At 41.5% G+C, this 12,010-nt stretch overlaps 2 protein-coding genes across 2 annotated transcripts; both read left to right on the top strand.

The window, feature by feature from the left end:
- The first annotated feature begins 963 nt into the window (after nt 1-963).
- mta2 (metastasis associated 1 family, member 2) lies at nt 964-7,663 on the top strand. The gene is made up of 11 exons (XM_063900565.1): nt 964-1,086; nt 1,692-1,880; nt 2,107-2,181; nt 2,265-2,323; nt 2,415-2,515; nt 3,061-3,200; nt 3,343-3,568; nt 4,311-4,400; nt 4,479-4,600; nt 4,769-4,911; nt 5,208-7,663. Exons 1-11 carry the CDS (start codon nt 1,051-1,053, stop codon nt 5,743-5,745), a joined length of 1,719 nt encoding a protein of 572 aa, XP_063756635.1. The 5' UTR covers nt 964-1,050; the 3' UTR covers nt 5,746-7,663.
- Nucleotides 7,664-9,649: 1,986 nt separating this feature from the next.
- cth1 (cysteine three histidine 1) lies at nt 9,650-11,469 on the top strand. Its single transcript, XM_063900800.1, has 2 exons — nt 9,650-9,790; nt 10,207-11,469. Exons 1-2 carry the CDS (start codon nt 9,782-9,784, stop codon nt 11,125-11,127), a joined length of 930 nt encoding a protein of 309 aa, XP_063756870.1. The 5' UTR covers nt 9,650-9,781; the 3' UTR covers nt 11,128-11,469.
- Nucleotides 11,470-12,010: the final 541 nt, after the last annotated feature.

Raw genomic sequence — 12,010 nt, 5'->3', positions numbered from 1 at the left:
ATTTTGTAGAGGGATTGTGTGAATTGGCAACATGTTTGATCATCTCTTGGGAAAATAAGAATGTGGTTGTTTGCAGAGTTTAAGATCAGAGAGAAAGAGTGTAGTAGAATATCACTCGTTCATTAAGTCCAGGGTTTATGCAACATTTATAAACCGATATTAATTTAACACTATCAGCGTGCTCTGATAATCCTACAGTAGTGTTTAGAGGTGCAGAACACACATTTCTTTTGTTTAAAGGGAGTCTTTAGTTAGTTTGGTTTTGGAGGGAATCCTCCAACTGCCCCTACATCTGCTCATGAGCCTAACACTCCCTCTAGTGTTCATTCAATGAACATTCACCACTACACTACTCCTTATAAACAGCACTAATATCAGAGATGTTTAACACACACATCAGTGTTGGTGAACAGAAAGAGTGTTTGTTTGTTTTGTCAAAAATCATAATTATGATTGTTTTGTTCAATATTACGATCACTAACGATAACAGAGCCCACATCAATTACACTTTTTAAAATTGCCTGTTCAACAGTGGACTTTCTTTAAACTTAAACTGGGAAAAAAACTATTAAATACATCTAAATAAATAGTAAAGTAATAATGATTATATATATATTTAATGAATAATGTTAACATAATAAATAATACAAATGACACACAAGTATGTTGTGGTGCACTGGCACAACCTGCTGAAAATCCCCACTCATAAACTCATTTTGGTAAATGATACTCAACATAATCCAGCCAGTAATTTAGTGATAACACGATTGATGTCTAAAACACACATAAACTACAACTACTCCTGCTTTTTGTCGTGGTGTTGTAACATCTACGCTAACTGTACAATAACAGGGGGAAAACTTGCGTCATTGCGAAATGGAATGTGGTACAATCAATGCGTCAGCTCTGTAATCTTGTTTTCATATATGTAGGAAATTAATAAATAAGACAAATCCAACCCTAATAATTGGTGTGATTTATTTTCAGAGCTGTGGGACCTTTGCTCGGGCCCTGGACTGCAGCAGCTCCATCCGCCAGCCCAGCCTCCACATGAGCGCAGCTGCCGCCTCCAGAGACATCACGCTGGTGAGGAGACTGACTCCAATATTACCAGATAGGCCCAAATCAGACATTCAAGCGTTTTTGTTTGCTGTTTGTGAATATTTTATATTGGCAATAGAATGATTAATTCAGAAGGCAGACGTCTTTTATAATTTCTTGTCTGTGGTGTTGCTTTTACTGTGTAAGTATACATGGCAAGGTTCCAACACCAGCCAGCATTTCAAAGCCCTAGACTCATACGTATTTTCCTATATTGAATGTTCTAATTTGTTTAATTTTATTGCAAGTACGATATCAACCAAGTCACATCCTGAATTATTAGCTGCTCTTGCGCCGTGGGCTTAGCAATTCAACAAATAAAAAAAACGATGTTATAACTATTGTTATATAACTTGCGTCTTCAACGATAAATACAGGTGATAGAAGAAAACACATTTCAATTTCCAGCTCCTTATATCCTGTTGTTACATGTTTATTGGCAACGGTTTTCAGCCAAATTAAAAGTTCATAATTCCTTCAATAGGGGGATCTGGGTTCCATTGTTGGCCACACTCCATAATACTATTGCTTTCCTAGAAAACTATTCTTTGACACGCTTCTCTAATGCTCCGCCTTCTCTCCGCCCTCAGTTCCACGCCATGGACACGTTGCAGAAGAACAGCTACGACCTGGCCAAAGCCATGTCCACGCTGGTTCCTCAGGGGGGGCCGGTGCTGTGCCGCGACGAGATGGAGGAGTGGAGCGCCTCCGAGGCCATGCTGTTCGAGGAGGCTCTGGAGAAATACGGCAAAGACTTCAACGACATCCGCCAGGACTTTGTAAGTTCTCTTTAAAAGATAAGATGTACTTTATTGATCCTAATTTGGGAATTTCTTTAGATGGATCAATTGGGGATAATGGTATAGTCCAGTTATCAAAGCGACTTTAGAAACGATGGAGCTGTGAGTTCTCTGCTAGCCTTTTACTCTCTTTCAGCATATGTACCTATTTATGTTTGATCCTTTGTGATGTGAAATGTAACTATCTATCTGTCCTCTCCCTCAGCTTCCCTGGAAGTCTTTAGCCAGTGTGGTCCAGTTCTACTACATGTGGAAGACTACCGACCGCTACATCCAACAGGTAGGTCTGCAGTAAGCCAGACGAGATGTAAAAGCACTGTTTGGTTTTGGTCTGCTTTTTCACAAACACATTTCCCTTTCCAGAAACGACTAAAGGCAGCGGAGGCAGACAGCAAGCTGAAGCAGGTGTACATCCCCACCTAGTGAGTGTCCCTGGATCTACTACACTTAGTACTTATTTAAGTTAGACCTGCTTTGAAAATAACTCCCTTTCCTCCCTGTGCTCCCCACCAGCACCAAGCCCAACCCAAACCAGATCATGGCGCCCGGCAGCAAGCCCGGTATGAATGGGGCTGCAGGCTTCCAGAAAGGACTCAGCTGTGAGAGCTGCCACAGTAAGTACTCACTCTGAGAGGGGTTCGGGGGGGACAGTTACCACAGAAGATTTATGGTTAGTAGGACAGCACTGGTCATATACCTGAGCTTCAGGACTGACATCCAAACTAAAGTTAATCACATTTAACCACTGCAGAACTAAGGAGGCTTGAGGCTCAGAAGCAAACCTTTTTACGCTTCAGTCAGGATCTTTCGTTATGCTACCTGGATGCAGAATTTCCGACCGGCATGACTTTAATTAACAGCACCCAATTGGATGTGATCCGGTCAAATATTATCTGTGTTTATTATTACGCTTTAAAACAGTTGATCAAGAAGGCTTTATAAAGAATGACATCGTCAAGGCATGTGGATTTATATTTGAATGACACTTTGCTAACTACAAATATTATTTTCATCAGAAACAACCTTGAAAAAAGATGATAAAGCAAACGTAGAGAAGCACACCCTGGGACCTGCTGGGCTTGCCTTTTGGCTCTTATGTAAATGAGTAGCAGCCTGTTGAGATGCCCTCTCCTAATGCTGGTTCTCTCTTCATCCACAGCGGCCCAGTCTGCTCAGTGGTATGCCTGGGGGCCTCCCAACATGCAGTGCAGACTGTGCGCCTCCTGCTGGATCTACTGGAAGAAGTACGGAGGCCTGAAGACCCCCACACAGCTAGAGGGCGCTGCAAGAACTGGCTCTGTAAGTACCATTCAACATTTCCTCATCAGTCAACAGCAGAGAGAGGTCCCGTGTGAGTTAGGAAGAAGCCGTTCACACACTGTCTTTAAGAGTGGACCACTTGAGTTGCATCCTTATGGTTTGCTCCCCCCCCGTCCAGGAGACCGGCCCCCGTGGTCACATGACCCGCCAGGAAGTGCAGGGCTTGTCGCCGTTCACCCGCAACGAGGGGCGGGCCAAGCTGCTGGCCAAGAACCGACAGACGTTCATCCTGCAGACCACCAAGCTGACCCGCATCGCCCGGCGGGTGTGTGAAGACATCCTGCAGCCGCGGCGCGCCGCACGCCGGCCCTACGCCTCCATCAACGCCAATGCCGTCAAGGCTGAGTGTATGTACACACACATCTGTTATGATCTCACTTCAGTAATAAAAATAATAAAGCTGAATTTGTAAAGCGCTCTTCATACACCAGGTGCAGCTCAGTGTTTCACTACATGGCACACATCACAAAACTAGAAATTCACTTCAGCACACATTCAGATCAAAATAATAATAATACATGACACTTATATAGCGCTAAAAACTCAAGGACACTCAACAAAAACCCGATATAAAATAGATAACATAGAATAAGAGCTCAAGCAACACAAGGTAAAAATAAAATAAGATAATTATATTTTATTATATAAATGGAGACATAATACAAAATTAATAAATACAATAAAATGTTAAAACAAATAAATAAAAATATTTGTTTGTTTTAACATTTTATATTTTTATTATTATAATAAATACAAATATTTATTATAATAATAAAATCAAATAAAATAACAATAGTAAAACATAAATAACAAGAATAATAAAGATTAAACGTCCAATTTAAAATGCATTGTCCCTAATAAAATAACAAAATAAATGATATAATTTAAACCTGTTAAATACATACAGATTAAAAGGGTGGTGGTCGCTTGTAAAAAATGTTAAGCTACTAAAAAGGTAATATTCAGTGTGTTCAGTTTAGTATCCAAAAGTGTTTTTCTTATTGAATTATTCCTTGATGTAACTATGTAAATGATTAATTATATTAATCTAATCCACATGTTGTTCTGATGATGGATGTGTGTGTGCAGGTATAACCAGGCTGCCCAAAGCCACGAAGACTCCTGTAAAGACGAAGGTGATCCCTCGACCGTCCCTGGCCAACATCGTGAAGGATTTAGGTGAGAGAGTAGTGATCTCTGCTCAGCAAGTCTCTGAATCAGAAGGGCGGGTTTTTAAGTGTTCTCGTTTCCCCGCAGCCATCACAGCTCCTCTGAAACTGAAGGCGTCCAGAGGACCCCCGACCCCCATCAACAGGAACCAGGCCAGCAACCAGCCTCGTGTGGGCCAGAGCTTGCTGGGAAAGAGAGGCTTTGAAAGCGTAAGTGTACCCCACAAACACACACACACACACACACACACACACACACACACACACACACACACACACACACACACACACACACACACACACACACACACACACCACACACTCGCCTGTAAGAGTGGACACGGTTTATTCACTGTTTGGTCTTTCATTGGTTCACAGGCTGCAGGCGTGCCCTACCCAGCCAATGGGAGGCCGTACACTTCAGGTATGAGGACCACCTCTCAGTCGGTCATCAAGAGGCAGAAGGTCAGCCAGGGGGAGGCCCCCAACCCTGTGGTGTTCGTGGCTACCAAGGACACCAGGTACATCTCCCCCCTATTCAATCCTGGCACCTAAACAATGAAGAACACATGTGGTAGTGAAGTAAGGTTTCACAATCAGAACTCCTTTGTTTTTCCTAAACTAAAGGAACATGACAGAGGACAGAACATGGAATAAAATATAAAAAGAAAAGTTATTTGTTAGAAAAAGTAACAAATAACTGAAACAGTATGGTCATCTGAAAATCCAACCAGGCTTTTATTGTGAAAGGTAGGAAGTAGTATAAATGTATGTATGCCTTGTTTCTGATATTCCGGTGCTCTCTTCCCCCCCCCAGGGCTCTGAGGAAACATCTGACTCAGTCCGAGATGCGTCGGGCGGCGAGGAAACCCCACCTCCTGGTCCGGATCAAACTGCCGCCACCCCCCCCGCTCCCTGGTCATGCCCCTGCTCCCCTCCAGCACCAGCGAACCCATCGTCCTGGAGGACTGAAGCGGCGAGACAGGAGGGGTCTTTTAACAGGACACTGGGGTCGGGTGGGAGTGGGGGGGTCTGTGCTCAGGCCGTCACTTAACAGGCAGCACAGAACACCATACAGTAGTCTTTTCTTTCCCCTATTTCTGTGTCATTATTCGTTAGTCCTCTGTTACTTCCCCAAAGTTGATATGTCCGAAACACACATGTACACACACACACACACACACACACACACACACACACACACACACGCACTTATGACTGTACATTTCATTACATTACACACATACACACACACACACACAAAACACCCTGGGCTTTGTTGTGTTTTATTCCAGCTCCAGAGTTATTTTTGCTCCCCTTTTCGATGCCGCCTGTTTTTAAAATGTGTAATTTAAATCAAGATATTTCTCATCCTGAAACAACGGTGATAAAGCACACTTTTTTTTTCCTCCACATCTCTATCCTTGTGTAAATATATGCACCTATAAGGGGGGGTGGCACCCACAGTATGACAGGAGTGGGACAAATGAACAGGTCGAAGGTTTAATTTAATAACTAACTAAATAAATCCTGACAGCTCCTTCCCATATGCACGTCAAAATTACTGAGTGAGCACAAAACCAGTCTCTCAGTCCAGGTTCACGTCTGTGCACACAATATGTAATGTCAGTTACAGGGCTGGAAAATGACGATTGTTGCTATCATAATTGAACCCGCTGAAGAAATCATCTGAATATATTATTTTAAAATTGCCTAGAACAATTTTCCAAAGCCTTCGATAGTCACAATTAAATGTTAATTTTATTCTAAGTTATGTAATCAAACTTGTTAATTGAGGTTCTTAATGCTACACATGTCCCTTTTTTAAACTGTAAAAAAATCAACCAACAGGTGGCGAGAAAACGAATCCAGTTTTAAAAAGTACTGACATGGTAGTCCTGACCTGCTCAAACTGGTTTTGTGCTTATTCAATAGTTTTGCTTTTATTTAAACCTCTGTACCATCTCCCAGGCATCACAGCAGCCATTTAAGTAGATACAAATACTTGGAGTGGAGCAAAATGTTGTCTTTCTTCTCATCGTGCTTTTATAGCTTTTATATGGTTTGGAGAGAGCAGTTCCCTTGCTTTTGTTCTCTTGCCCTCCTCTAATTCATTAGAACTGGCTGACTGGAATCAAAAAGGGCGAGGGGGGGAGGCATTGCTTAAAGGAGGGGATCATAGTGTTGGATGGAAATCTAATGATTGTGGTCAGCATGGATTTGGAGTTACTGTGTGACTTTCCATGATGGGACAACACATTTGGCTTTGAGGTACTATGTTTGAGTCTGCAGAAGTCCAAAATGAAGCCATAATGTGCAAAAAGAGAAAAGGAAAAAAAAAAGACAAAGTTTGACACTGTCCATTGTGAGTGGACACTTTTAATCGTGGGGTCATGGTAAATTAAAGCCACAGCATTTCTGACAATGTACTGTTTGGTTGGTTTGAAGGAAACTGATGCGATTTTGTTACTGGTCAGTTGATGAAAGTCTGTTTCTTTGTTTTTTTTAAAGAATGAAAAAAAAGCAGCAATATGTAAATGTACGGAAGACAATTAGGGCCAAAAACGAAGTTCTGAAAAAGTAAGAATTCATCTGGAACTTTTTTTAAAAAGGCCTTTATCCTCTTCTGTAAATGTGTTGATGCAGGACAGAACGATGTCTTTGATTGTGATTGGGTATGACAACAATGCGGAAGAAATCTTCGGCTGTCTCTACGTGCTTTCATTTCCTTCGTTTATTTTGCTTCCCCTTGTTTGTGCCGTTATGAAAGAGTGAGTAGTGAAAGCAAGTTGTTAATTGGGTGATTATAATTCCTGTCAATCCCCCACAGCAGTGAGGGCTTCCACTGGTTTTATACGCAAGTTTGGTCCCAATGTGGGCTTTGTAATATTTCTCCAAAAAAAAAAGAAATTTGAAGTGTTGAGTTTGTAGCAAATACTAATCTGTGTAAAGACAAGTGGAAAACTGGCATATTTTAAACTTTTTTACATCTGAAGTGTGTAATTCTGCTCCATTATTGTGGAGATGGCTCTAATAGGCTATACTGTACATGTGAAACATTGCTCTCCTTCATAGGGTGGTTGGGGGTGGGGGATTGTCATTTGAACCGGGGGCGACATTCAAAAGGGACAGGGTGCTGATTTTTGTATGATGGAGAGACAAACATGCTACAACTGAAACTTTTTCTCAAGTGTTTTTTATTCCGATGTCTCTGTATCCTTTAATGTATCTTGATAAGAAAAGAAATAAAGATTTTTTTTTTCTTCGTGGTCAGTCATGGGCTCTTTCTCCACTGTGTTCACCAGGGCGCTACACAAGGTTATAGAACTCGACCATTACAGAGAGTTCATGGAAATCGATATCAGTTTCTTCGTGTTTACTTGATTGAAATCTACTTACTCTAGGTTGTCTAACTCAACATATTAAGGTAATCTGTAATGATGCTTTGTTTTGAGTCACATTTTAAATAATGTATAATTTAAAGAGGTTTTTGTAAGAAGAAAAAAAAATCCTCAAATGTCAGGTAATTATTTTCACTGTTAAAAATAACTGGAAGAGATTCAGTTCACTAGTTTTTAATGGAAATTAGTAAATTACATTTTTAAATACATGGTGGAATGATCTAAGAAATAAGATAACATCCTCAACCATCAACTCATACAATGTCTGTTTCCATACATAACATTACTATAAAAATAGAAATTCAGACCCTGTTTATAAAAATATTAACCCTCAAGTTTAATTTTGAAAACGTTCTGGACAAAAACCAACAGAAACAATGAGATGAAATAGCTCAGATAATTATTTGTAATTTTGCACATAACTCAGTCGTTAATTTTGCAATTAAATTCTTAATAGGTTTACCACTTGCAGCTTTATTTTTTAACATTCTGGTTCATTTTTAGTTTCCCTAAAGTTTAGAGTTGGCTTTTATAGCTGATGTAAATAAGATTTGTTGGGACTTGTTTTCAGTGTTGGAAAGTAACTAAGTACATTTACTGTAAGTACTGTACATAAGTACACATTTGAGGTGCTTGTAATTTACCAAAGTATTTTCATTTTATACTACTGTATACTTCTACTCTACTACATTTTGAAAGCCCATTTTGTACTTTTTTGCTCCACTAAATTTATTTTACAGTTTGATTTACTAGGTACTTTTTTAATTCAGTTTTTGACACCAAACACTTTAGAAATCGAATAATATATTTAAGTAACTTAAATCATGAGTGTTATCAGCATTTTCGCTGAGAACACTTCTATTAAAAGAATGTCCTAGTTCCAGGTTATTAAATGTGAAGATGTTCTGCTTTTGCTTTTAAAATGTGTTGGAAATGTTGCGGTTTGTTTGAACTTTTTCTGTAATGGGTACTTTTACTCCTAATAGTTTAAGTACATTTTCCTAATCTTAATTAAATACTCTTACTTAAGTACCGTTCTTGATTCAGTACTTTTACTTGTAGCCTAATAAATGTAATATTTTTACAGTGTAGTATTAGTACTTCTAAATACTTTTTCAACCACTGCTTCTTTTCTTGTTGACAAAATAAACCCAAACAAGTTACAGTAAACAAAGACCAGAGTCCTAGAATCCAAGTCGTAATCAAATTTAGCAGAGCTAGTGAACACTTATTGTGTAGAGATGCGTTTTCAACCTTCGACTGAGTTTTTCTCCATAATTTAATTATGACAAATATTTATTTAATGTAAAGCGCTTTTTGCTTTGGGTCTGATAAAGAAAAGCTGTAACAAAGAGTAGCTAAAGGACACATTAGTCTATCAGTACTCAGCTGTGTTCTACCAGACGGCTTTTAATTAGAAGCTTTGTTGACTGAGGTGTTAACTTCGGCCAACCTAAATGAATGTGGCATTCACCGCTAACAGTGGAGGATGTTGATTAAATCCTTTGATAAACTAATCAGCTATTTCGCTGTCAAGGACAGCAAATACACTTTCAAAAAACATTCAAATGAAAGTACGTGCATAGAACAATACATATGAAGTATTAACCAACTTCCGGTTTCTTAATTCACTTATTTTACAATACACGAATACACGTTGAATGTATTTGTCATACTGCACATTAAAGTACACTAATATTATCCCTGCGTCATCAGCTCGAGTCCCGTGTCTGAACGCGATTGGTCGGTCGTTTCGTGACGTGGACGTCGAGCACACCTGATGCTCATTTTGTGTGGAAGGCGGGAACTGAGGCCGGTTTAAAAAGGCGCATGGGGAACACTCATTCGTTGCTTGTGACTCCATAACAACCCAGCAGTGCCATTCTTCTAACACCACCCAGGCTTTCCGTTTTTCAGACCGGTTTGGAGACTCTGTTCTGCCGCAGTTACCTCGCAAATCCCCAACAAGCAACCCCATCTCTCTGCAGCCATGCTTGAGGTAAGTCCAGCTATTTTTGCTATAGACAATGCTGCCTACACTTTTGACTTATTTGACTTCGGTTAGTAGAATTGTGTAACATTTTGAATCAAAATACCACCACACCAGAGCTGAATTTATTCCTCACTCCTGCCTAACAGTTCCTTAATACGTTGCTTTATAGAGTACTAAATGTTGGTCCTGAGTCATCATCTTACCCATAGCATTGTTGGCTCAAACCCTGTACATGTAATTTGTAGTGTCTAAAGGAGCAGTAGATGGAATTTTTCCTGAAATTGGCAGACCTGGTCTACAGGAAACTGTCTCTACAACTACATGAAGTTTCAGAAGCCAATGGAACAGATTCCTGCACGTAGACAGAGCAGGTGTTTCTTCTACCATGCTAACTCGATCTCTGAACTTTGTCTTTCTTTCAGACCAGTAGTGACGCCCTGTTCCTGCCTACCCACCAAGACAAGGCGCTGGTGGACAACCTGCTGTCCAGCGAGGATTCGGATGGAGACTCTGGTGTTCAAGAGCTCTCCCTGGCTAGGGCCTTGCTCCCACGGGGAGACTCTGCCTCCCCGCCCCTCACCCACTCGGTCTGCTCCACCCGCTACAAGACAGAGCTCTGCAGCAGATACTCGACTAACGGCTCCTGCAAGTACGCCGAGCGCTGCCAGTTCGCCCACGGCCTCCACGAGCTCCACGTGCCCTCCCGCCACCCAAAGTACAAGACAGCGTTGTGCCGAAGCTTCCACATGAACAGCAACTGTCACTACGGCAGCCGCTGCCTGTTCGTCCACAACTCCACCGAGCAGCGGCCCTACTATCGCCGCCGCAAGAATGTCGCCTGCCACACCTTCCGCTCCTTTGGCGTTTGTCCCTTTGGCACCCGCTGTAGCTTCCTGCATGTAATGGCTGGTGACCTCGGAAGTGGTCTGGAGTCGCCTGCTGCTGTCGAGGTGAAGACTCCACCACCATATGTTTCCAGCCCCCATTTCCCACCACACTCCAAGGAGTGGAAGCCTCGTGGAGCTCTGTGCCACACCTTCAGCTCATTCGGGTTCTGCCTGTACGGCACACGGTGCAGCTTCCAGCACGGCCTCCCCAACAAGATCAAAACCCCCGAGCAGACCTTCTTCCCCCAGCTGTCCCCTGGTTCAGACTCCCCCAACTCCTTCTTCACCTCTTCTACCTCATCATCTCCACCATCAGCCTCCCCTGTCAACACCCCCCCTGCAGAGGCCACAGCACACAACGCCTTCACCTTCTCCAGCCAGCACCTGAACAACCTGCTGCTGCCGCTGGCCCTCCGTCTGCAGCAGCTGGAGAGCAGCAAGGCGCAGGAGATGTAGGACAACCGGGCACTCTGACAGGAAGCGGCCGTTAATAGAATTCAGCACTGAACACCACAGCTCCCTTAAACCTGTTTTAGTGACATTGTTTTTATGTTCCTCTTTCCATAGGGACTGCATTATCTATATTTTTATTTAGGTTGTTAGACCTGAGCGCTTATGTCAGCAGGTTAGACAGGTCTTTAACTGTTTAATTTCAGATCAAGTGGTCTGGAAAATGTAAAGTTGATGCTGTGTGTGTATGTATATTATTTTTTAAACTATTGTAAATACTTTATTAATGAACTGAGTATATGAGATGTCTGACCTCAGAATCATGAATAAACTAATTTTAATCTCTCATTTATGTTGTGGTTTCCAGATCTTAAACATTTCCACCTGCAAATATTTGGAAGTTTTGCTTAAACCTTGAAGTCATTAAATGAGAACTCGGTTCGGTAGGTATATCCATTAGTGGGCTGAGTAAACAGGAAATCATACTGCTACAATATTTCAGGCCGTAGTGTTCCTCTTAAGGCCTTCCCAGTTTGACTGTACACGTTGAGTGTTTGAAATTTGCACGGCGCAAGTAGTGGTGCTTTTATTCTTAAAATATTGACATGAATGTCGCGGGGGGAAAGTCAAACTTTAAATTTTTCTCTTCGGATTCTTGAGGACAAACGCATTGCATGGTTGCTCCTGCCTTTCACCACACACACTGTAGCTCCAGGTTCCAACATCAAGTGGAAAGCCTAGGAGCTGAATAGCAAGACTGTAGTAGAAGCACTGACCATTAGATGCCAGGTTCATGACTCGCACAGTTTAAATGCCAGTCAGTATCTGACATTTTTATTTTTCCAATTTCTTTTAGTGTTTCAGTTGAACCATGAGAGCCCACCTGTGT

The sequence above is a fragment of the Eleginops maclovinus genome, chromosome 14, assembly GCF_036324505.1.
Source record: "Eleginops maclovinus isolate JMC-PN-2008 ecotype Puerto Natales chromosome 14, JC_Emac_rtc_rv5, whole genome shotgun sequence".
NCBI lineage: Eukaryota > Metazoa > Chordata > Actinopteri > Perciformes > Eleginopidae > Eleginops > Eleginops maclovinus.
Note: the sequence above shows the minus strand (reverse complement) of the source record. Positions and strands in the feature narration are given on the sequence as shown.

Coding starts and splice junctions, on each gene's coding strand:
- mta2 (XM_063900565.1), top strand. CDS start 1,051: ATGAGCGCAGCTGCCGCCTCCAGAGACATCACGCTG. Junction 2,182..2,264: donor CCGACCGCTACATCCAACAG/GTAGGTCTGCAG, acceptor TTCCCTTTCCAG/AAACGACTAAAGGCAGCGGA. Junction 4,912..5,207: donor GTGGCTACCAAGGACACCAG/GTACATCTCCCC, acceptor TCCCCCCCCCAG/GGCTCTGAGGAAACATCTGA.